Genomic DNA, 23884 nt, shown 5'->3' with positions numbered 1-23884 from the left:
CAGCTGCATTTTTTTGTGTGTTACTTGAGCATGAAGTTGCACTTTTAGGTATTAGTTCCTGTATTTTTTTGCCTGGGTTATCTCTAGGTAATCTGGCTTTCTACTCTTGCAGATGTGCATGCATGTTGAGTTAGTCTCCGGAAAGCTACATGCCTTTTCCTTTGGTTAATACTACTGCCTTTGGTGAAGGAATGCCCCATTTCTCAAAATATTGAATTATCTATTAAATTGCAATTGGATGGGGAGATGATTAATAGGGTCAGGGATAACTCTTAGAAATGGGTTTCAGTCATGTGAGACCGAATAATGCGCATTTTTATGTGCTTCATAATCCTCTCATCTTTAAGGTTATCTCTGTTGCTGTGCAATTCTTTGGCACTTTTTCCTTACACTAAGCTTTTTTAAATTTCTTGGATGGCGCACTCTGCTAGTACATTTTGTTTCTTACCCTCCTTGTAGGAGTCAGTGAGTATCAACATTCATTTGAATGATTTTTCTTGGACATAGATTTCTACATGAAAAATGCTGATTGCAGCATTATTTACTATCCTGTTTTAAGTACTTTGATTTTTGAGTTTTCATTAAAATGCAAGTTTTTGATTTAAGTTAAATGAATTAGCCATTCTAAATTATTGCCATTAAACTGAGTCAATTTTATGAGTTTTTTTTTCCTTAAGAATGTTTAAAGATGAAGAAATAATAAAAGAGAAAAAGGTTTATATTATTTGATATATATATGTGTTTTATTAGAAATAATTCACATTCATTTTTGTGCTGTGAAAACTGTACATTGACACAGTTTAAAACAGAAATCTTGACAAGAAAATATTCAACACAGGTAACTGAAATTGGGTTTTGGGCAGGACAAGAAAATTGAAAAAAATAAAAAATAAAAAGAGAAAAAGACGTTAGGAATTGGCTGGTAGAACATACAGTCGAGTTATAGTAACACACTGTTACAGAAGACATGAGGATCTATTACTCACTGCTTTACAGCTGAGAGCAATGACAAATATCCTGAAGAACAGTTAGGAGATAATCAGAGGCTCATTCACTCTATATTACTTTTTTTTAAAATATAGAAGTATGATCAACTTTCACAGAGAACTCCAAATATGGAGTCTTGTGCAAACAAATCTCTACTGAATAAATTCCTAATATAATATTCTCATAAAGCATCTATGTGCTCTGTAAATATATATGGAAGATGGTATAAAAATTTTGAAATATCGGTAGGAAAAAACTCTGCCTAGATCATAATGTCAGTCATTGCTTGAGCATCAAGCGCCCATCATATTGCACTGTTACACACTGATGGCTGAAAACACAAAATGTGTTGAAGTCTCTGCTCAGTCCAAGAGTCCTGCAAGGCTGAGAAACAAAGAAGGGCGATGATGAAAAGGCTTTTTAAAATCCGCATGTACGACATGGAAGAGAGCCTGCGTCTTTGTGCCAGTTATTCATCCAGCAATTCCCAAGAGAAGCACTGCTCTTTCCGTGTGAGAGTCCGTGTTCATTCCTGTGCTGGTGTTTTGGTATCAAAGCGGAATACTGTAGAAACTCAACCAACCAGCGCCTCCATCACCACTCAGTATGTTTTTCCCAATGCAGTCCATATGGGCTCACAACACATTATGGATGCACTAAAGCCAGTTGTTTTTCTGTTTTTTTGTATAACAGAAAACAATAGTGATAAATAAAAGGAGAGATAAATCAAAAACATAGACATCGCACTGGAAATAATCAATATTAGTAATGACGAACACAGTGACTAGCACAACAAGTTTGACAGAAATGTTTCAGTCTCATCAGAGTCTCATTTTCTGCTTGAAATTGTTGGATTCAGGTGCTAACAAACTCAATATGAGGAAAAGAAAGCCCACTGCACAAAAACAAACAAAAAAAGTGTGCGCCCATCTATCAAAAGTGCACAGTATTGGAGTTTTGAGATCCCTTTTTTTTCTTTTGCCTTTGTCTTGTTTTGGAAGAGAGTCCCGACTGTGCCTCCCGAGAAGCAGGGAGGACACGCGCCGCTTTTAAAATTTTCAATGTTACTTAATTTTTTTCTCCAAAGTCTATTTGAAGGAAAAAAAAGAGAAGCACAGACATGTCGAGCACATCTTCTGAAAACCCCAGGCTGCAGGGGTCCAGGAAAACTCCCTGGGGGAAGCGTCTATGGAGCCACAGACAGTCCAGCCGGTGGACGCCACTGACCGCTCCGCCAACCCCTTCTCTGAGCTTTAGGAGCTCTGATGAGAGTCCGCACTGAGAAGCTACATTAAACATCCCCATTGCCATCAGCCCCACTCTTACCCAGCACTCTTCCTACCCTTACCACTCTGGCAAAGGGTTTGAAGACAATGATTCCGGGACCCATTTCCTCCCTTTTTTGGTTGTGCTACTTTCATCCATGAAAGGATGCCATTCCCAAACCAAAAAAGGTGACAGAGGTGAAACAAGGTGGCTTCACTTGGCCTCCCTACTTCCCCTCAGACCTCTGTTTGCAGGTCAATAATGTCCTGCCCCACCAGTGGGATGGTGGTGCTCGTCTTCTCCCACTCCACAGAGTGAAGCTCCAGAGGCGAGGCGGCGAGAGGCTCCATGTCTTTGCGCACCCATGCGGGGGGCGACTGAGGAATCCCCCGGACTCCTTCCCAGGACCTCTCCATTGGAGCCTGCTGTTTGTCCTGTTGGAGCAGAAAGAGAGTAGTGTTTAGGACTGATGTCACTCCATCAAGCTGGAACAAATACATTATGTAAATTTAAAAAGTGAAATGAGTTTCTAATGATGGGAATCGGAGAAATAACTCCCGCTTTGAGGCATTGAACTATCTGAAGATGTGTCTCATCTACGGGGAAGACATTTAGAGAATGTGAGGTTATATATAAACACTCACGCTGTGGTTTGTTTTGTCACTTCCTCCCGAAGACACACTCCATCTCACAGACTGAAAGAAGGAAGAAAATACATCCTTATTCAAATGACCTCCAGGTACCCAACAACATTAGTTCAATACACTATGTTGCTCTTTATTTATAAGGTCATTTTTTTCTTAATTCTTCTTTCTCTGGGATTATTGCCTCTTGTTGAGTATTGGTTCATTATTTCCTGCAAATGACAGTGGAAGCAGATGGAGACAGTAGTCTGATGAGGTCTTACCTTGCTGTCAGATGGAGGAGATTCCCTGTCTTTCTCACTGTGATGCAACTTCCTGTTCAGGTCCTGGAACATGTTCTGGTGGCGCTTCTTGGTGTGCATGATTTTCTAGAGAAGTCAGAAAGCAATATTCCCAAAATTAGCACCTCCAGAAATGTGAGTTGTGAATTATGAGGAATAAATGATTAATTAGCAAGTTCTGCTATAATAATAACAATAAAATTTATATTTACCTCAAAGTCCAACTCTGCATAACGGGATTTCTGTCGCTGTAAATCAATAACAGAGAAAAAACATGGAGTTTAGACTTTGAAACATGTTGATAATGCTTTAGAAAATGTATAAATAGCAGGTTTTTCTCTTCCTACCTCCAGGGAGCTCATGGAGAGAGTGGAAATGGTCTCGCTCTTCGACATCATTGAGTTCATGGACTCGAAGGTGTTCTCCAGGCTGCTGTGGGTGATGTGCGACTCGCTGGACATGTTGTGGATGTTCTGGATGGGCGAGTCCCTCTCTGAGTAGGACACGCTGACCTGGTCTGGCGGGATCGAGCCCATCCCGAAGGCGGCCTGGGGCTCAGCGAAGGGTCCGCCGAGGTGCATAAGCCTGGCCTGCGGCAGCTGGTCCACGCTGATGTTGTACTTTGTGGGGTCGTCTTTGGGCTTGGACCTCAGGGTGGATGTAGTGTTGGGCATCAGGACGTAGCCGCTGCCGTCGGACATGCTGCCCTCGGCCTGAGCCAGAGCAAGGTCTGCATCCAGCTGCTTGAAGAGCTCCCCCTCGCAGACATAGACGGGGTTCCCGCAGGATGGGTCGACTCCACCGGCCAAGCGGCTTTTCTCTCTCTTCAGGGTGAGCGTGTGGCTGGAGTACTCGGGAACGGCCTGCATGTGGCTGCCCTTGGATGGTAATGTGTGGAAGTTGGAGCCCATGGGAAGTGGCATCTGAGGAGGAGGCATTTTCTCTTCGGAAGAGCTCTTCATTCCTTTAAGGAAAAACAATAAAAGAGTTATAAAAAAAAAAACGGAACGATTTCTTGAATGAATCGCTAAATCAAAGTGTTTCAAGCCGAGATGTCTTAGTTGCTGGGCTTACCTTGTCTGTTTGAGTCCCCATCCTTTTCATTATCAGACTGCTGATGAAAGAACAAAAATCCTATTAGTGCTTAATGCATGCATATTTTCATTTAGGAATAAATCCAAAAAGCACGCAAGACATTAAATAGGCAATCGGCCAAGATATTCACCATGTGCTGAGGATGGCCGTTGTGATGAGAACTGCCAGAGTCTCCATTCCCATCGTCTTTGCGGTCAACTACTCTGCACTTCACAGCCTCCTGAACCTAATGGAAACACAAGACAATTCAGGAAATTGTTAACAATATTTCAGCTCATTTAACCTGATAAAAAAAACTATAAAATTAACTTTCATTTTCATCTTTATTCCTTTCTATTCATTTGGTTTTATTGCCTTCTTACCTCTCTACGCAGGATGCAGTGGACCATGACAATGATGAAACCCTCCAAAGAGTCGAAAACGGCAAAGAGGATCTGGAAAAGGGCGGAGCGACGGTCGGTGATGGCCAGGACGGCAGACATCCAGGTGAGAGCAAGGAGAGGGAGAACCACGCAAGAGCTCCACAGTGAGGCCCTGGAGGATGTAGAAAAAGACAAAAAAAAAAACATCAGATGAGTCACTGAGTCTCATTCCCAGACTGCTGATTGTAAAAACGGCATAAATGGTGAGGACCAAAAAGACCTACCCAGCTCTCTCCTTCAGTTTCACATCGGTGATGCCGTCCTTGGAAACGAGCTTGTTAAAGACTAGAATACCAATGACCATATTCACCTGTTAGAATGAAAAAACAAAATGTGTTAATTAAACTGTTCAACGATAGGAAATACATTAAAACCTGGAAATTAAGGTCTTTAATACGTACCAAAACAACAGCAGCAGCGGGACCAACAAAAGAGTAGAGAAGTCCACCCTCAAGAGACAACCAGCAGCTATGAGAAAGAAGGATTGATGATGTTAATTATTGTTTAATCAAATAAGAAACAGAAGAAGAAAACTATGAAGCGAGAATAGGAACTTACTAGCTGACGGTGCCATATCCCTTAGCTTTAGTGAAACCCACGGACACAGCAACGACCAGAGCAGGAAGTCCTGCAATGAAAGAGAGATAAAGCATTACAATTACTGCCATTAGGATACAGGAAAAGTTATGCAAAGCTGACAAGAAATAAGATGCAATAGGAGACTTGTTCTCGTACCCCAGCCTAAGCACAGGAAGCGCTTGCGGATGATGCGGTTGCGCAGACGACCAGTGACAGCCATGTAGGACTGCCAAGCTTCTGTCAGGACCCAGCAGAAAGAGGAGAGGAAAAAGAAGTGGAGCAGGGCAGCAACAAGAGTGCACATCACCTGCAGGGAGCCGGGATGAAGCAGAGAGAGAAACGGTTAGAAACCTGTTTCCAAAATATCTAGAGGCTGTAGGTTAGATTTGGACTGCGGCTTACCTTGTTGCGAGCCTGGGTTTGTCCGATGAGAATGAGGGCGTTGGAGCAGATAATGGAGAGGCAGAAGTTGATGAGAATAACAGAGCGCTCTGAGCGAATGTACCTGCAAGTGAAAAAAATATATGAAAAGGTTTAAGGGTTGGATGATAAATCACTACGTATCATGTAATATCAGAGGTTGATTTGCTCGAAGGAGTGCTTACTTCCAAACCGAGACATAGATGATGATGAGGAGCAGCAAGGTGAGGGAAGAGACCCCACAGCCGACGATGAGGGTAACGGACGGGAGGTTTGCTCTGTCCATGTTCTGCAGAGGGAAGAGAAACAGAAAAAAAAAAAGCCTCTTAGCAATGATTACAAACACACATAGGCAGTCACGCACCAGGCACACCAGCTACGCTCACACACAAACACTGGAATGAATAGGAAGCCTCTGGAAGAGCGCTATCTGGAAGAGCAGACAGCTCCCTGAAGGCAAACAACTGAATGGCACAATCGGGCCACGGCTCAGGCAAGGTGACCCCAAGGTGAACGTGTCAGAAAGATGGAAGGCTGAACTAATGAACGGTCGGCTTCGGAGGGGATGAGAAGATGCTGTTTGGCATGTCCTCAATGGACATATTTTGATGTCAACTTGTTTCTCTTCTACCCCTCCGGGGGGCTGCTAGGGAACAGGTGGACCATTATCACCTGTGCATTAATCCGCCACCAGCAGCCCCTTCTGATCTCTGACAGCAACTTAGCGCCTGCACCTGCCGCCAGCGGCGCTGACCGTTCTGTGCTTCAACATGGCTCCTGGCGCCGAGTTTAGTTTGGATTAGTCAGAGCCAGGGGCAGTTTTACCGCCTCGCTGCATGTGCCAGCGGGTCACTCCTGGACGCACAAATCTCAGCTTCACAAAGCCCTCTCGGCGACTAATTGCTGGTTCCCCGTGCTTGTGCATCTCGCACTTACTCTCCAGGCTTTTAAAGAGGCTTTGAGCTACTCTCACACCTCTGATGCAGTTGTCATCACCTCAAAGTGTGAGCAGGATGAGAAATATTAAGGCTCCATCCTTGCTGTAATTATAGCACCATAACAGGGCAAAAAGATGGAAAACCAATGATGTCTTCTTAAAAAGTGACTAATAAAATGTCCTAAAAAAGAGAATATATGTAGGGAATAAACTAGCAGGTTTTTTTTATAGATTGTTTAAGCATTACATGCACTCAGTTGGCAAAATATCAGAATAACATTTTTTTTAAATTGCTTCTGGAGTCAAAATTTTTCATATTTATTAAATGCATCAAATTTAAGAACCATTTATGTTTTTTTTGTTATGGTTGATGGATAAACAGTGATAGTCTACTTTTTTTTTTTTTTTGCTGAAAACGTCAATTGCATCAATGGAGATGCAGCATAATGTGTTCCTTAGGTAGGAAATCATAACTGTCAGGTCAAACCTTCAAAAAAAATCACAAATACTGGTCATAAAAAGCCTGGTTGGAGCATCTTAGGTTATGAGCATAATGTGAAAATGCTTCCCGAATATCAAAGCACAGATGGGGAATTTTGCCTGTGGCAGAAAGAGACTTAATTTAGTGTGGTAAATTTGTTTCAAACTCTACATGAGTAGCATCTCTTGCCAGATGGCAGTTAGCAGAGGGGTGAGTTGTCATACCGCCTGGGCTTGCAGGGAACATGGGGTGTAATACAGTTGATACTGTTTCTTTTCTTTATGTATCTGGGTCAAATCTTGCTCCCTTGGCAAAGTGAGCTTCAGACAGCTAGTTGGACCTAGATATGAAGCATGTCCTTGACCGGATCGCGTGCTCCCATTTTGAATAGTGTGTTAAGTGACACTCTGCAACATCTGGTTGTTGTTTTTTTTTTCTCCCCCCCTAATATTTGCCCCCATTTTCCTGTTTCTGCCACTCAAATCTCACTGGTGTTCTTCATGGAAGACACTGTTATTGAAAATGTCCACAGTGCACATCAAAGGATAGATAAAGAGGCAGGCAATGTGCGGGTGGTGGTGGGGATAAGGAGAAGAAAAAGAAGGGAGTGCATTGCCATCAATGCATGACCAGCCGTCTGTTTCTCATTGGTCTGCCTCTCTGGCATTTTAAATCTTGGCTGCTGCGTCCAAAGTAGAAGGAGAAGTCAAGCAGGAGATGGAGGAGGGTGGGGTGCATGTAATTGAAAATTCAGAGATATTGGCAGAGGGAATGATTGCCTCAGCTGTCTTTTTTCCTTTCTCTTTTCTACTGTGATGAGAGGAGGAGGAGGGAGGTGTTGTTCAGATTGGCAACAGCAAGTCAAGTCAAATCTGGGATGCACACAAACAAGTTGGAGCATGAAAAACACAAAGGTTTTAGCAGTTAAAAGACTGCAGTGCAACGTTATGTGTTGATCTGCAAATTAATGAAGATATCAATGAAAAAAATATATTTGTTAAGATTTCAGCTGAGCATTTTTCTCTGCTTGGAGGTTTTCATGCCTCAAGATGACAGCGGAATGTGGCTGCACAGTCTATATTGTTTTTACGCATGGCATACAGTCATGCAATATGGGCAAAATTACAGCAGTTATTAGAAACTGCCCATTTTCTTTTTCTTTTGGCAAGATTAAAGTGACTTCTGCATGTCTCGTTACTTTGCGCATAACGTTATCATTCTTCTGCAAACATGAACCTTTTAGTAGAAAATATAATAGCAACATGTTCCCCGATTGTTTTTTTTTTTTTTCAGTGGGGAAAAACAAGCAGGTTTTCCGATCCGCGGCACCTGCGCGGAGACAAAGGAGCGCTGCTGCAAAGCCCCTCACTGGAAAACAACAAGTCCCTATCAGCTCAGCTGCTGCTCCGCATTCACACTGCAGAAGACGTTTAGCATGCACATCGTGTCAATGCAAAGAAAAAAAAAAAGGAAAGCAAAGAACAAAAATCAAGCCTTTACAGGGAACAGACAGGAGACTTACCGAGTCGGAGTTGACGTGCGCTAAAATGGCGAAGGTGGAGAGGCTGTCACACACGCATTTGGTTCTGTGTGAATGAACGGGCACCGCTCTGCAGCTCCGAGCAGACCAAGAGCCAAGAAGAGAGGAGCTGCACAGGGGAGAGGAGAGGGGGAGTTAAGAGAGGAGAGATCTGACAAATCTCTGATCTGAGCGTTTTCCTTAAACAAATGTACGTGATGAGCAGATGGGGGTGAATCGACAAAAATAAAGAATAAGAAGAAATTAACTAGATTTTTTTGGTAATCCATTAAAATAAACGGATAGTAAAAATTAATTTCTAAGCTAAAATAATACATATTTTTAATCAGCTTGGGATGCAAAAGTGCATCTAAAGATCCATGTGCATGTGATTAACTGGAATGTTCATAGTGATTAATAGTGAGGGATCTTAACAAATGCCACAATTAGCATAATCCTTATCACACTCTTTCCTCATTACATTTAAATCAGATTCATGGGAAGCAAGGAACAAGGTGTCCCCTCAAGGAGAGCATGGATTAAACATTATGGACATTTTCCCTCACCTTAGAGCTCATAATATGCAACATTTGTTTGTTGCCTCTGCTATCTGATTGGCATCATACAGCCAGCAGTAGCATCTGAATAAAACTGCATAGTGCATATCTGTATAATTCCCATGGAAAGTTGCAGAGTTTTGCATATATTAGTAGGATGCAGTTCAATGGTTCTGGGAATGGAGGTCTTCAGATGAAGAGTCCCCCTCCCCCAAACTCTGCTGTTAGCCAGTTCTTCGTCCTGTCTCTATTGGTGCATTAATCACATTTGCTGTTTAAACTGAATCTAATTTGACTGAAGGCGTATGGGCCCCCCTCTGAAAGTTTACGAGGTAATTACATTTTCTTTCCTAATCTTGCTTACCTCAGCTCTGGCTACTGTGTGACAAGGGCTGGTTGTTTTGCATTTTTACCTCTTATTGTTCTTGCATATATCTTTCAAAGCTCAAGAGGTCTACCTCTGTAATAGTTTTGAAGTCGGATGATTTAAAGTGTTGGACACTGAAATGAGTTTGAAGCCACCCTCTGTGAGTGACAGGGGGCTTTTATTTCTTGACTGTCTGGGTGTCTATAAGTGTGTCAGACAGGTGATTAAGTCTGAGACTCAGGGGTCAGCTTGCACATGTACTGGTTTTTCTTTGCCTTGTCATAAAGGGCTGACAAGAAAAAGCTGGAATCACCATTTCCTTTCCTCTTACAATTTTGTATAAATGGTGACAGGTGTGTGCCTGAAAAGAACCAGACAGGCTGCACCATTTTAACTGGAAAGGCCATCCCTTTCAAAAGAAATAAATAGATGAAAGTGATGGTCAGATGCACATTCACGGGAAAAAAACCCATCGGTTAACACTTACGTTTCACTCTCATCCCATGAGAGGCATGTTTCATTGATGGTGTCCTGCAAAGAAGAGGCAGATGGAGAAGGTTAGTGTGAGGAATCTCTCTGTAGAAAACGAAAGCATGTAAGCTGGGACACCTTACTACAAAAGTGTGAGATGCAACAGCTTGCTGGTAGCCACATGCCCAGTTTATTTCACCCCCTTGTCTGTGATGCATTAATGAAACCAAAAGCAGCCATTTATCAGCTGCAGACTCTAAATATTGCGCATGATTTCTCATCATCGAGGGACCGTTTGGTCGCTTATGAGATTCTCTCTGGGCTTCAGCTGCCACAAGCTGACGCAAAAGTCAAAGTGTCGCAGCAAATGTCAGGAAAATGTCAGTCTTTCTGCATTGTGCTGCACAAACACCCACAGGGAGGCTGATATTTTTCCATTAGGTTGATCATTAGGAACTCACGTTGCGCAGGTGGGGGAACTCGATCTCGACAGGGGTCGACAGGAGAGATGGGGCGGGGCTGACAATCACGGTCACCACCTTGGAGTTGAACAGGGTGGTGTTACTGTGAAGAAAGAGCACACCTCATTGTTAAAGCTTGATCTTATATGTGTAAAACTGTGAATTAGACTGCAGGAATATGGAGTGTTAATGATTAAACAGAGCAATGTTACCTCTGGAAGGACATAATTGAAGAAAGGTTTCTGTACAAGACAATGCCGGTCACAAAAGCATCATTGGCATCTGAAAAAAGGAAACAATCTCACTCAGTCTTTAAGCTAAACCCACTGGTTTATTGTTTGACAAAATGTTACATTTGTATGATCTTACCAGCGGATTTGAGGGACAGAGCATCGCGGGAAACTGAGATCTTCTCCTCTGAGGTACTGACCCAGTCCGGCCTCCCTCTCCAGCCCTTCACAGGGAAGGTAAAGTTGGAGGTTGTGGCTGTTGGGCGCTTGTGGATGCTCAGCACTAAAAGGCACAAATGATCATATACAAAGGAAACTTTGTTAGCAGGAAGCACTCATTGGTTCTAGCAGCCGATGGACTTGAATAACTAATGCATTCAGGCGTTGAAAGAAAGACGAATTTACAGGGCTCACCTAAATTCTCAGTGACTTCGTAAATGTCCTGAAAGCCGCTCATTTGTACTCCGATCATGTTCACAAACTCCTCGACAAGGCGGAGGAACCCCTTGATATTGGCACCCATCTATGTGAGAGAAGATGGAGACAAAAAGAAAAACATCAAAATATGGCAGCATATAAATCTGGTTTATTTGCTCAGTCAAGCAGAGCCAGTTTAATGATTATTTATGGATGTGCAGGTTCAAGCCAGTACTTATTATTTCAAAGTGCACAGAGGCTGACAGAAAAAAAAACATGGAAAAACGCACAATTCTTGCTGCTATGCAACCCCGGAACATCCATACGGCCATAAAAGGGCAGGCTGCTGATTCATACTCTATTTTTTTTGTCCTTTCTCTTTTTCTCTCAGTGAAAAGGGAGGCCACCTGACTTGCGTGTCTCTGACGCAGAGAAGCATCGATGTGGGCGTGAGCTGCATGCGATGTTCTATCTGTGTTTCTATACAGCAGTAGCTGTCGGTATGTGGGATGGCATGGAGACGCACAGATTGCAGAGTGGGAGTAGTGATTTTCCCTGATTCAGAGAGACAGTGGCCTCAGTAACTCGTCCTCCTGCTCTCAGATCAGTTTGTGCATGACAGTGTGAGTTTATTACAACTTTTTTTTTTGGAGGCTGGTCTTTCTTGGGAAACTTGCAGGAACATTACAAGCGTCATTGGAGCGCGGAGGTGGTTTGTCGACAGTTGGCCGAACGTGACAAAGTTCTGTTAGGGCCATTCTGAGTTTAACAAACTGGATGAGTAAATGTCTCATACATTTTGTTTTGAAACTTCTGCTTAAATTAAAAGCTTTGGATGAATGGATATTTCCACTGCACGTGTAGTCTCTGTCCTGATTTTGTACAATCTCTTCTAAGTATTTTCTGAGATTTATTCTCCACCCTGCTCATCCTATTTAGGTAACTTCAACATAATAGATTTATTTTTTTCCCTTTTCCCTTTGTGCACTCATACAGTCACACCTGGTTATCACATACCAGTTGTGCCTCTTCCCAGTTCTCGTGATGTTCCTCCTTCAGTAGGTTGCTGATGGTCTGGACGTAGTTCTGCAGATCATCAAATACAAAGGTAGAGGTGTGAGAAGACACCGAGTCCATCTTGTTCAGATGCAAGTTGGTCCTTAAAAATGCTGAAATCCAAATTTAAGGATCTCAGTTGGAGCTTACCTCAACGTCAGCGTTGCTCAGCCTCAGTCTGGTTGCCCTGTACAACTCTGTGGTGTTCTTCAGGATCTCCATTATGGCCAAAAGATCACCGCTGTACTTGGCTTTTTCATCAGAGGAAAATCTCAAGCGGGAAATCACCTCGGCAACGCCATCAACGCTTTGCCCGATCTGCGCTTTGGAGGTGTAGTCCCTTGACTACAGAGATAGAGTTAAAAGGTTATTTCTAATATTTTACTTCACATTAAATCCAATGAGTAGTACTTTATTGATAATGTTAGGGGGCATACCAGCATCCGAATGTTCTCGTAGTTCTTAGAAACACATTGGGTGTAAGTGGGGTTCTCCCAAGAAGCAAGACGTCCATCAACAAGGGTGCAGCGACGCAGAATAAGGCCTATTGATGAGATGAAGAACTCTTGGTTTAGTTTTAAACTGATATTTGAAAATCTAAAGTTTAAAGTTGGCTTCCAGGCTGTCAAAGTACCTGAGGCATCAGCAGGGCAGGAAACAGCAGCGACATCTCCAGCGGGGGTTTTCTTCCAAACAATGTTTCCGGTGTTCTGCTCAGGACAGATCTCATGGGGCTCTAAAAAAAAAAAAATCACAACCAGTTGTTGCATGAGTTTCCTGTTTGCTTTTGGATTTGTGAAACAATGGGATTAATCTATTGTGCTGCAGACACTAACCAGGGCATCTCTTCTCATTGCAGCGCATCTGTTCTCTGGTGTCACCAGGGCAAGGCTCTCCTCCAAAGAAAGGCCCTTCACAGACTCTCTGTCTCTGCTGGATGCCTCCACCACAGGTCTTGCTGCAGCTTCCCCATGAGCTCCATGGATGCCAGGTTCCATTAACTGTAGATAAAACACCATTAATTCTGATCCTGTTAAATAAAAAGCAAACCTTGGATCTGGGATGTACTTATAACTCACCGGGGCAATCCTTCAGGAAGCAGTTTGCTGTCTCTTTCCAGCCTCCATGGCACTCTGAGCCGCCATACGATGGCCCGTTGCACTCCCTGGTTCTCTGCGTGGTGCCATTGGAACAAGAGGCAGAGCAGGAACTCCAGGCGGACCACTCATTCCAGGATCCGTCCACTAGAGGGGAGCAGAGGAGCGTGCATGAAGAAGAGTTGTGAGGGTGGCAAGGACAAGACAGACCCTCGGGCCACACCAGACATCTTGACAAACTCACTGATGCTATTAACATCTCACATGACCCAGTTAAGCTGAGGGTAAGCCGAACAGAAAGTTGGATCTCTGTTATGCGCCCTTCAACTATCAAGTTCAAACTCTAATAGGCAATTTGGAAGTTTAAACTGGATAATAATTTCAGACAATTTATGGATGCAATTGCAGTTTTGAGTTTTTAATTAAACTGAGTGACAGATTTTTCAGAAAAAGTAATATTCATTTAATGACAAATAAATTGGTCACTTGATCCTGGCTACAAGCTCAGGACATATTAAAATGCATGTAAAAACAATTTAATTACATTTATTATTAAGCCAAAGTGGATGTTGACATAACGTTTCTATTACAGCCAAGTCTGTTGGTAATCACAAACTTAATTTCCTTTGAGTTTCAACTAAAATACACAATCATCTTGTAGTAATGACTTTTCGCTTTTCCCCGGTTTCTTTTTTTTTTAATTATTATTATTTTGTTAAACAGAGACACCTGGTGGTGATGAGGTGAAACTGCAACAAATCCATACTCATTTTAAAAATGAGTCTAATTGTCGTGTAAATGACGACAGTGAGATACGGGGGAAAAAAAATCAGTAACTTCAGAGGTGAAACTTTTCTGCACATGAGTAGGTGGCTCAATAGGAGAGTGACTTAAACTTGATCAAGTGACCATGAGCGCAGACTGAGTCACAGGCAGCTGTTAGGAGGCCACTGACTAACATCCACAGACGCTTTTATCCAGGTGAGTCAGATGAAATTGCAACCTGCCGTTGTGATGATGCAGACACAATTGGGTGACTTAATTAGGCTCTCATAAATGAATCAGTCAGATGAAGGGTTAAGCCTCACATCCTGAGCTTGTTAGTGAGAACTTTTAACCCAACAATCTGGGCTCTGAAGAGAATGTTTAGATATTAAACTTTTTTTTTAAGTAGTAGAGCAAGAAATGCAGCTCACCTGGGCAGACAGCGATGTTGCAGAACTTGGTTTGTCTTGCGGGGCCGCGGCAAGGCTGTCCTCCATTCTGGGGCTGCTTGCAGGTGCGGGTTCGGTCACGGTAACCGCGGCCACATGTGGAGGAGCACAGGCTCCAGGGGGTCCACTCGTCCCAAGCACCATCCACTGCAAACATGTGATAAATATACTTACTTTATGATTTATTTTATCTTTGAAAACTTGAAAAGCTTCTAACTTCTGCAGGCATCTTTCAGAGTTTCTGCCGTGCTCATACTAGGATTCAAAGACTCACCAGGGCAGACAACTGAGTTGTTGCATGGTCGGTTCTCACGCAGGGGTCCGGTGCACTGGGTGGTGAAGGAAGAAGTGGCACAGAGGCGGGAACGGCTCTGCCAGCCCTCCCCACAGGTGACTGAACATGGGCTCCAAGTGGCCCACTCATCTGTCTTTGTATCTGTTATGAGAACATTAAACACTAATGTTATGGGATTGCATTGCCTCACTTTAGTCATCTCTTTGTTACAGTATCTTGTTGTTAATTCACCTGTTTGAGTTGCTACAGCTCCTGGATTGGACTCATCGGTGTTGTCTCTTTTCAGACCAATAATGGCACGCAAACCTTGGCTTCTGTTCCTCTCTTTGCCTGTGAGAGTTAAATGAATTGCATAATTATGGATTGAAAGCCCAGCCACCTGCAGCCGTGTTTTTGAGTTAATGACAAAATTATAGCTTACCAATGCAGGGCTGAGGGTTGCAGGCGCGGCCTTCCTCCACTGTTCCCTCACACACTCCATCCTCGGGCTGGCAGGTTCGGCTGCGCACCTGGACTCCGCCGCCACACTCCTGGCTGCATACGGACCAGCGGCCCCAGCCTGCCCAGCTCTCTGTGGGAAGACATGGAAAGAAAAGAAATGCTTGTTGAGAAGAGTTGGAAACTACAAGAGCTGAGAAAAAATTACAGCAGTTGGAAACATTATCACTGCCTTTGTGTTGTCTAACTTCAAGTTTAAGAGGAGGAAGTGAGTAATATTTTATCATGTGTAGAAAATGAGCAAGGACATTTCTTTGTGAGCAGAAGGGTGCTATCTAGTGGATAGACGTTTTATTTGAAAATGCAACTGTTTGCTTTTATCCACTTGCTGCAAACCTCTGTCAGAACGGTGTGAGTGTGTGAGTGTGTGTGTGTGTGTGTGAGTGCCTGTTGCTATGGATACAGCAAGTGCGGTTCTTCGATTTCTGCTGGCAGCCGACTATGAGGTCTTTGTGTTCCTTTTGTAGCCTGACATACAAACAGACTCTCTGTGCAAGTCTTGGTGCAAAGCTGAGCACTGTGTGAGGTGCAGCAGGTGATGCTACTTAGCTCTAAGGATGCAACATCAAACATCCCTAACAGCCTTGATTTACTTCTCATTATTCTGTAGGGTCGTAGAGCAAGAACTCTGGCTCTGCAGGCATGGATCATTGCTGTCAGCTGCTGTTTAGACACACCGCTGCAGCAGTGGGAGATTGCAACCTGCAGAGCTGTTCAATTTTGGAGAACTGGACTCCTTTACTTAATTAATTTAACTGTTTTGATCATGAGACTTGTGTTTTCTGAGTTTTTCTTTTTTCACTTTTCAAACCCAAACTGCACTTACTGATGATAATCTCAGCATCACGTCCGTTGTCTTTGGGAACAGGAGTGCATTTTTCCACGTAGACTCCGCCCCGGTAGCAGCTTCCTGGCTTCCTCTTTGGGGCCTCCCAGCACTGGCAGGGGGTGTTCATGATGCCGCAGGGATAATCATGGGTGCTGCTGTTCAGGCACTTCTCCAACCACTGGCACAACATCTGGCAGGCGGGCATGCTTGGGTTCCTCTTTCCCACAACCAGAAACTCGGCCTTGAACTCGCTGACACCGTGCTCTTGCCCAACAACCTCCAGCGCGTTCCTTGGGGCCACCTTGCGGATCTGCAGGAATTGCTTGCTTGACTCCAGGTAGGTGACAGCAGTGGAAGCGTCGCAAAGCCTGACAACCTCGTCGAAGCTCTCCATACCCAGGTAGGTGCGAGAAGTCTCGATGAAGGAGTCAAACTGGAAGGTCTTGATCTGGCGGGGCACGCAGGAGTCGGTGGGCTTGGTGATTTTCATGTAGACATTGTAGCGGCGTGGATCAGGGTTCTGCAGGGTCCAGGAGCAAGGAGCGGAAGGCAGGGTAGTCGTAGAGGAGAACACGCCAAAGAAGCGACTCTGCTCCAAGGTGGCACAGGTTGCAGAGGCCGGTCCAGAGGGAGTGCAGGAGGTCAAACCAAAGAAGAGCAGGATTAGGGCCACGCAGGGGCCGGTGAGAGCTGACCACGCCATTGGGTCGGCTTAGGTTTGGTTTTGGTGAAATCTGGGTTTAACTTTGTTTTTTCTTCGATTTCTTTGTTGCAAGTTGCTGCACTTGATTCAGATCTCTTGATTATCTTCGCAAACCCTTCTGAAGATTAGCTTTGCTTAAATGCATCAGACTATTTGGTATCTCAGAGAGGGATCTGTTGGGGAAAAAAATACATAAAAAAAAGTCTGTTAGACTGCTTTCACGTTGACAGTTATTGGTACGAACTGCAGAATACAATGCATTTTAATTGGAGCCATTGTTAAGCTAATATTTATGCAGCAGAGATTGTTGTCTGATCTGTATCACAGTGTTTCAGGCTACTCTGAATGCCTGGTTCTCAGAAAAATAATTGCTGTGGCGGAGCAATTACAGTCCTTCACAGCGAGGTGGTATCTCTGAGCTCTTGCTCTTTCCTCCCACACGCCTAACTGTGTGCGTCAGTCTGACGTCCGTGCAAGCTTCGCCACTGGCAACTTATTTGTGCAATTCACTCCTCTTATTAAGCAGTAAACAGCCGAAATAATAATAAAAAAAATCATCTGCAGCCATGGAGAAGGGTATTTACATACCCTGCACTGGCATTTCAGAAATTGCATGGGGAATATTTCCAGCATTGCTCAGGGAGGAATGAAGCAAAATGATCTTAATTACTATGACTTTTGCACATTACGTTGAATGCATTCAAAGAAAACATGTTTTATGCATGCATTTTCTACAATTCTGCAGAAGGTGTTTTGTGTTGCAAATATGCTTCTTCCTGACATAAAGGTCTGCAGAGTCTCCGACTAAATCCCAGCATTACTGAAGCAAAGCAGGTTGAAGACACTGGCGCTCAGAAGAGAGTAAAGCTGTTGCTCAGCAACAAGTTTTACTTTCAGACAGAGCTGGTTTTCTGCTTTATCATGTTTTCTATCTTAATCTTTGTCATACTATTTGCTTCACAGTTTATGGCAGTTTCTGCAGTTTATGAAACAGGAAATGGATCATTGAAGACAAATGAATTGCTATTTCAGAGTCTGCTGCAGAAACCTGTATTTAAATGTGGGTTCATCGTAAAGATAAAGCAGCGGCAGCTCGCTGAATGCATATGCAGCGACTGTGAGAAGCACCTGCACTTCTCAAGTTAAGTACTCATAATTACATCCATCTCATCTCTCCCGCCTCCATGCCTTGCTCTCGCCCCACCCCTTCTCTCAGCTCGTCTCATTTCTATGAGCAATGCAGTAGAGACCTTTGCCTTGTGTCAGTGGCTGTCTTTCTCTCCTCTACCCCCTCCCAACCCTTTTGGCAACCGGAAGCTCCATGAATGGGCATCTGATGAGAAAGACTTTGAAAAGAAAAGTCCAGCTGTGGCGGGAGAACTCTCCCTCCCCTCCCCTCCCCGACTGCTTCCACCCTCCCCACACCTATCTGCCCCATCCTCTCGCTTGTCCATTTGCTGTCGTCAACAACACATTGTGTGCATAGCAGGCTGCCTAAAGAGCGGGCAGTTTGTTGTTATGGAGACAGAGCTTATTTTCAGCAGAATAGTGTGAAAAGCGCCACATTTGCCATCTGACATGCTTTCTGTCCTTGCTGACATGCACGCTTTCTAGAAGCTACAGATGAAGGGATGAAGAAGTAAAACAGCAAATCACTGTAAAAGAATAAAGAAAGTGCTTGGATGTGTCATCACTGAAGTGACAGGTGAAATCTTACAGACTGAGTTTTGAGAGTCAAACTAAGTACTATCAATGCACCCTCAAAGTCAGGATGGGCTGTTATGTTAGTAAAATACTGCCTGAATGTTGTACAAGCTCTCGTATTTTCTTTACTGACTGTTCATTTGATAAAATACTATTTCAGTGCAGCAGAAAGACTGAAAATGTCTGGATCAAGCATGCCTCTTACTCATGAAAAAGAACAAGAAGCAAGAACTTTTTCAAACAGTTTTTGCACTCAGTAATGTATTTTTCTTTGAAGAAAAGCTTATATTTCTTTTTTTTTTTTTTGCTGCAGCACTGCAAAAAATCAGCACATGTGCATGAGCGTACACTTTAAGGCTCTGCAGGGAAAAAAATCCAAAACATTTTCAGCAAAGGCAAAACAATTCTTTGCATACTGCAGAAAATACCTGAGTGTGTAGGTTTAATGAGATGTTTGCATCAAAGCTGATTTGTTGCACAGCTATGAAATGAGCTGAATAAGTCATTCAAAAGACTTAGTATGAATATTGTTCCATTGTAGCGAATCAGTGTCAGTCTCCTGCAACAACACTTCATCAAAAAAGAAAGGAAAACCATAAAGTTCAATGAAGCAGTCTGTTGCCTCAGTACAACTTTCTTCTGCCTCATCTGTCTACACAGTGGGAAGCTACTTTAATAGTAGCATTGTGTGAGAGCAAGCTTCAAACAATTTAAAACTGCATTAAAGTGAGAAGTTGTTGTTAGGTTGATGCATACAGGAGCTGAAACCTTCAAAATCAGTGGAGCAGATCTCAGTGCGAGGCAGTTCAGGGAAAGTTTCAGAGTTTCAGCACCGCGGACAGCGACACAGCAACTTTAAAAGCAGAGGAAGGATTCGCATTCACATCACTCATCCTCACTTTAGGACTTCACCAAGAAGATAAAAACACATTCAGACGGTTCATCAAATGCTTCCCTCTTTCTCCTTACCTCGAAAATTCTTCTTTGAAGTCTTTATCAGCGGCTCTCTAACCGGTCCGGTCCAGTCGTCTCGGTTCGGATCTGGCAGCAGCTGCTGAGTTCGTCTCTCGAAAAAGTCTGACTAGACCTCAAAGTCTTGAGATCTGCGCTCCTGGCCAAAAACTTTCGCAGCTCTGTAGAGACCGCCGAAAGGATGCGCCAGGTCCAAAACACTCGAACCCCGGAGCGGGGATCGATCCCAAGTTTCAGTGCAGTCCACTCTCACAAGCAAAGAAAAATTGAATGCGACTCTAACCAAACTCCAAAGAGTTTACTACCAACTTCGTTTAGCTGCTACAGCCTATCCAAGGAAGGAAGCGGCGTATAGCGAAGGGACAAATTGGTTGTTGTCGGAGCTCCAGCAGAAAGTCCGTTCTCGTTCGTCTTTGTTTCTCTCTAAGCTCCAGAATAAAAAATGTTGGTACTTCTACTCTCGGCTTCGGAGTCTTCTTGCTTGTGGTCTTTGCACTGCAAGTGGGTCCAGTCTCAGTGTAGCTTGTGGCCTCCACTCGGAGCTATATATCCCACCCCGCCCCTCCCATGGCTTGAAGTTGGGAGTCAGTGCGTGGATGGAGTAGCGGAGTGAATGAGACAGCATCATCGGAGAGGGAAGGGAGGGCGGGAGGAGAGTGTGTGGCCAGTGTGCGGAGGTGACGCGGCTGTGTGTGCGAGCGCGTGCGCAGAGGCGTGCGCGTGGAAGTGTGAGAGCGGCAGCGTGTGTCAGCGCACCGAGGAGGGAGGGAGCCGAACCGAGCGAGGAGGGGAGGGCTCTGTGCAGAGGAGACAAACGATAGTGAAGAGCAAACTACGCAGATATGAACGCACAGCCAAAGGTACCGGAAAGAGGATCAACGGAATAGGTGTGCAGCAGGCAGCAGGGGACGCAACGAAGAGAAATCAATTGTTTTCTCAGATTGCGACATTTCTGAATGTCATTTCTGAATGTTTATTTACCCGGCTTCCAAAACGTGCATTCATGACTTTACGTGTGCGACCATCCAGGGCGTTAAAGTATGACTCCCTCTTTAGATATTAGAAAATTACATGACATGCTTGAGTTTTTTGGAGAACTCATGTTCTAAGGGCGAATTGCAACGTGGAGAGTCAAAAGTGCTGCAGTTAAATAATAATAAAAATTAAATAAATAAATAAAATTATATGCAATAAGTATTGATACATGTGACAATTTAACTAAAATAGGAAATTATTAAATAAATGCAAAAATGATGATCTGCACTTAAACTGCTGTGCAGACCAAACAATCAGGCAAAAGTTAGTATACATTTGATCAACTGCAGTGGCATTTTAACTAGTTTGAAAATGCACAGAAAAATTAAAAATAAATACCAAAAATATGATACATGTGGGTGAATACAAGTTTAAACGATTAATTTATTCAACCCAATTATTTGTTCTGTATTTAATAAATTCCAGGCACATTTCTGTAATCAAATCTTAGTTTAATTCAACCTTGATCGTATATACACGATCAATTATTTATTTATTTATTGTAATACTGGCACTTTTGGGTCTCGACAACCTGCAGGGAGTGCTATCATGCAAACCTGTCTGTCACTCACTCAGTTGTTTCTCCCTGAAACCCACACTCACATACACAACAAGGCTTGTGCACACAGGAACAGGCGCTCCTCCCTTCATGCCTTTCTGGTTGGTTTCTCTCCCTCTCCGGGGTTTGTGGGCGGATCTGGGTAGTTCTCGAAGTGTGAAAGGGATAACCTGACGTGGGTGTCTGACTGTGTAATGCTGGCTCAATTCCTCTAGCTCAAGATCCACGTGTGGGAAAAAAAAAAAATCTAATTTAGAATGAAAAAAAAAAAGACAATCCAAGCCAAGCAGCATGCATGAGTCAGGGAGTGTAGAAAATGGACGTTGATAAAGCAATGATCATCAGCCGTGTTCTTTTGTCAACACTCTGTTTCTTGGTTTACTCAAGCGATGTGGGAGTCAGGAGTCACTGCTGTGGCAGAATAATCACAAACGTCACAAAACTACACACAGGGATATGCAATTTCCTATTCCTATTCCAGAATTTGACACAAAGAGTTTTAGGTTTGGGAACTTGTCAGTTAGACTCGCAGGTGAGTTTCTTAAGTTATGAACATCTGATCTGACTAAATAACCAAATATTGTTGCACTAAATGCGCCCTCTGATATCTTCAATTCCAATAAATTCGCAATATTATTCAAATCAGAGAGTTTGTTTGCTTATTTGGAAAATTGGGCCTCTGCTATTAAATTGAGTAATTAACATCTGCTATGAATTTGCATTGGTTTTAAACCTTCCTTTCACGCGTCGATGCCTGTTCTTCCCTTGCACCTTTGCATTTACACGAGAAAAAAAAGTTATTTTGCGTCACTTTTCTTTGAAGTTATTTCCTTTTAGCGCCCGTGTTGAGTTCTTTCATTGCCAGGAAAGACAAACAACTCCGCTGAGTTCAGCGTAATAACCTCTCAGACCGGTGTGGGAGAAACCTGCAGGAAATTAAAGAAAAAGCAGAAAAATGTGTTTGTCGCTCGGACTGAAGTCAGCAAGTGGGCTTATGACGTCGGATACATGAGTAAAAGACAACAGCGTTTGTATTTTTCCACACATGCGCAAAAATGAAAATGTGTCACCACAGAAACAATGTCCTTCTCCCCATGTGGCCCCATAATAAATATTACGCATGTGATCCTACACAGTTCTGCTAACTGTACTTTACTGTAAAACAAAGACACTGGTTCCTGCAATAATTATTAAGAGATCATTTTAATGGATGATTATTATGATAATTGAAATGGAAGTCGTTGCTGATCAAATTGCCCCACTGTTTCAAAAGTTACTGCAAAAATTGCTAAAGTGATCAACAAGGGATTAATTTAGATTTTCAAAATAAAGAGCGCATGTACTCTTCAAAATAAAAGCCCCAAGATGTCATAGAGTGTTTTATTACAAATAAATATTGTACATTATAAATCGATCTTAATGAGTAAGTCTACATTTTTGAGGATTTAATTATTGTAAAGTTGGTTTCAGACTCCAAGCAAAAGCCTTTTGACACCAGCTCAGCAAAATCTTTTTTTTTTTTATAAAAATGTCCAAAATGTTCTGTCTGAAACATTGTTAATTGGCTCAGCACACAGGAATATTGCAAATAACCCTTTAAATTGCTGCATGTTCCTCATTTTGATATCTGTAGAAGAATCCAAAGGTTCAGAAGAACATCTGGGCATTTGAGGAGAGATATTTGTCCTATACGACCGAATTTTCCATAGGTTCTTGTAGCCACACAGGAACCAGGAGAAACAATGACCTTTAATGTTGGATTGTCAACTAAAGTACAAAGAACAAACAGCAGTAAGCCTTTTGGAAAAATACTGCACAGTCACAGGGTAACCACCAAAGCACATGGAGGGAGTGCTGGTTTACTATTTACTGCTGGTCTGACCTCCAGCTGCTGACCCAGAACTGCTAATCAGCCACAAATACAACCGTACCGACCTGTGCCTATGCATGCAGCTAATGTGGGAGTAATTAATACACGAGCACACTGATGTTCACCTGAGCAAGGCCGAATTGTTGCAGATCTGGATGAGGGCTCTGTGAGCCCGTGCGATTTGTGTCTGAGTTCGTTTGCAAGGGAGGCGTGGGCCGCTGTGGGCACAGTTATATAAACAAATACCCATATAAGACAATGTGAGAGAGGAATGAAAAAAACGAAAGTTTGAGGAATTACCTGCAGGACCTCGTGCCTCCACACTTTTTTCCAGGACAGCCCTCTTGAAATAGAAGTAGTTTTTAGGTTGTATCAGAGGGCCAGAAAATCCCCACGTACGGCCTACTCACAGGATGGAGTTTTCTGCATAAAGTGGGTGTGCAGTCTCTGTACTTTTGCTTCGATGTTCTGAAAGCTTCAACATGCATAACTCATGACAACCTGTTATTATGGAGGATTAAAAGCCTTTGGCCTTTGCTTGCTCTGTTTAATCAAACCCTGCGAAGTGATGTAACTTTGAGCTCAGCATGTTTCTTTCTCTCGCACTTCTGGTTGCAGTTATGTTGTTATCTGAACTCTAGATGGAGCTGTTCTTAGATCAAGCTGCCTCAGGCTGTGCTGGTGCAACACTCAATCAAAAGCCATGTTAGAAGAATAAATATTTCTTGATTAAAAAGGAAGAAAACTCCTTAAGAAAGAAGTATTATGTTCTCCCCTTGTTATTGGGGAATGAAGGTGAATTTCTCTTCACTTTTATGCACTGTGTTTGTGTCTGCTTTTAGTGAACAGGGGTTGTAATTTGCATAAATGAAGAAGGCGCTGATTTTTGCTTGATTTTGACCCTAACAACTCTCACTC

The 23884-nt window shown here is 43.2% G+C and overlaps 1 protein-coding gene across 2 annotated transcripts; it reads right to left on the bottom strand.

Moving 5' to 3' along the window:
• Positions 1–722: 722 nt before the first annotated feature.
• LOC129375075 (adhesion G protein-coupled receptor B1-like) lies at positions 723–20004 on the bottom strand. 2 transcript variants are annotated; one of them, XM_055053899.1, is made up of 32 exons: positions 19500–20004; positions 16121–16999; positions 15218–15367; positions 15028–15126; positions 14776–14937; positions 14484–14648; positions 13270–13434; positions 13027–13191; positions 12825–12926; positions 12628–12734; positions 12341–12535; positions 12152–12220; positions 11132–11240; positions 10857–11000; positions 10700–10769; positions 10488–10590; positions 10043–10086; positions 8635–8761; positions 5880–5983; positions 5677–5779; positions 5431–5581; positions 5254–5323; positions 5097–5163; positions 4920–5005; positions 4636–4807; positions 4404–4499; positions 4253–4292; positions 3526–4142; positions 3391–3426; positions 3161–3265; positions 2898–2948; positions 723–2687 (listed from the first exon to the last, which is right to left on the bottom strand). In XM_055053899.1, exons 2-32 carry the CDS (start codon positions 16824–16826, stop codon positions 2490–2492), a joined length of 4578 nt encoding a protein of 1525 aa, XP_054909874.1. In that variant the 5' UTR covers positions 16827–16999; positions 19500–20004; the 3' UTR covers positions 723–2489. The 2 variants fall into 2 exon arrangements, with proteins under 2 accessions (XP_054909874.1, XP_054909875.1); XM_055053900.1 differs by lacking the exon at positions 2898–2948.
• Positions 20005–23884: the final 3880 nt, after the last annotated feature.

The sequence above is a fragment of the Poeciliopsis prolifica genome, unplaced genomic scaffold (assembly GCF_027474105.1).
Source record: "Poeciliopsis prolifica strain line A6 unplaced genomic scaffold, Auburn_PproV2 SCAFFOLD038, whole genome shotgun sequence".
Lineage (NCBI taxonomy): Eukaryota > Metazoa > Chordata > Actinopteri > Cyprinodontiformes > Poeciliidae > Poeciliopsis > Poeciliopsis prolifica.
The sequence above is the reverse complement of the archived record's forward strand: the minus strand, read 5'-3'. Positions and strand labels throughout refer to the sequence as shown.

Coding starts and splice junctions, on each gene's coding strand:
- LOC129375075 (XM_055053899.1), bottom strand. CDS start 16,826: ATGGCGTGGTCAGCTCTCACCGGCCCCTGCGTGGCCCTAATCCTGCTC. Junction 5,984..8,634: donor CGCACGTCAACTCCGACTCG/GTAAGTCTCCTG, acceptor TTCCCTCTGCAG/AACATGGACAGAGCAAACCT. Junction 5,324..5,430: donor CTTCCTGTGCTTAGGCTGGG/GTACGAGAACAA, acceptor CTTTCATTGCAG/GACTTCCTGCTCTGGTCGTT.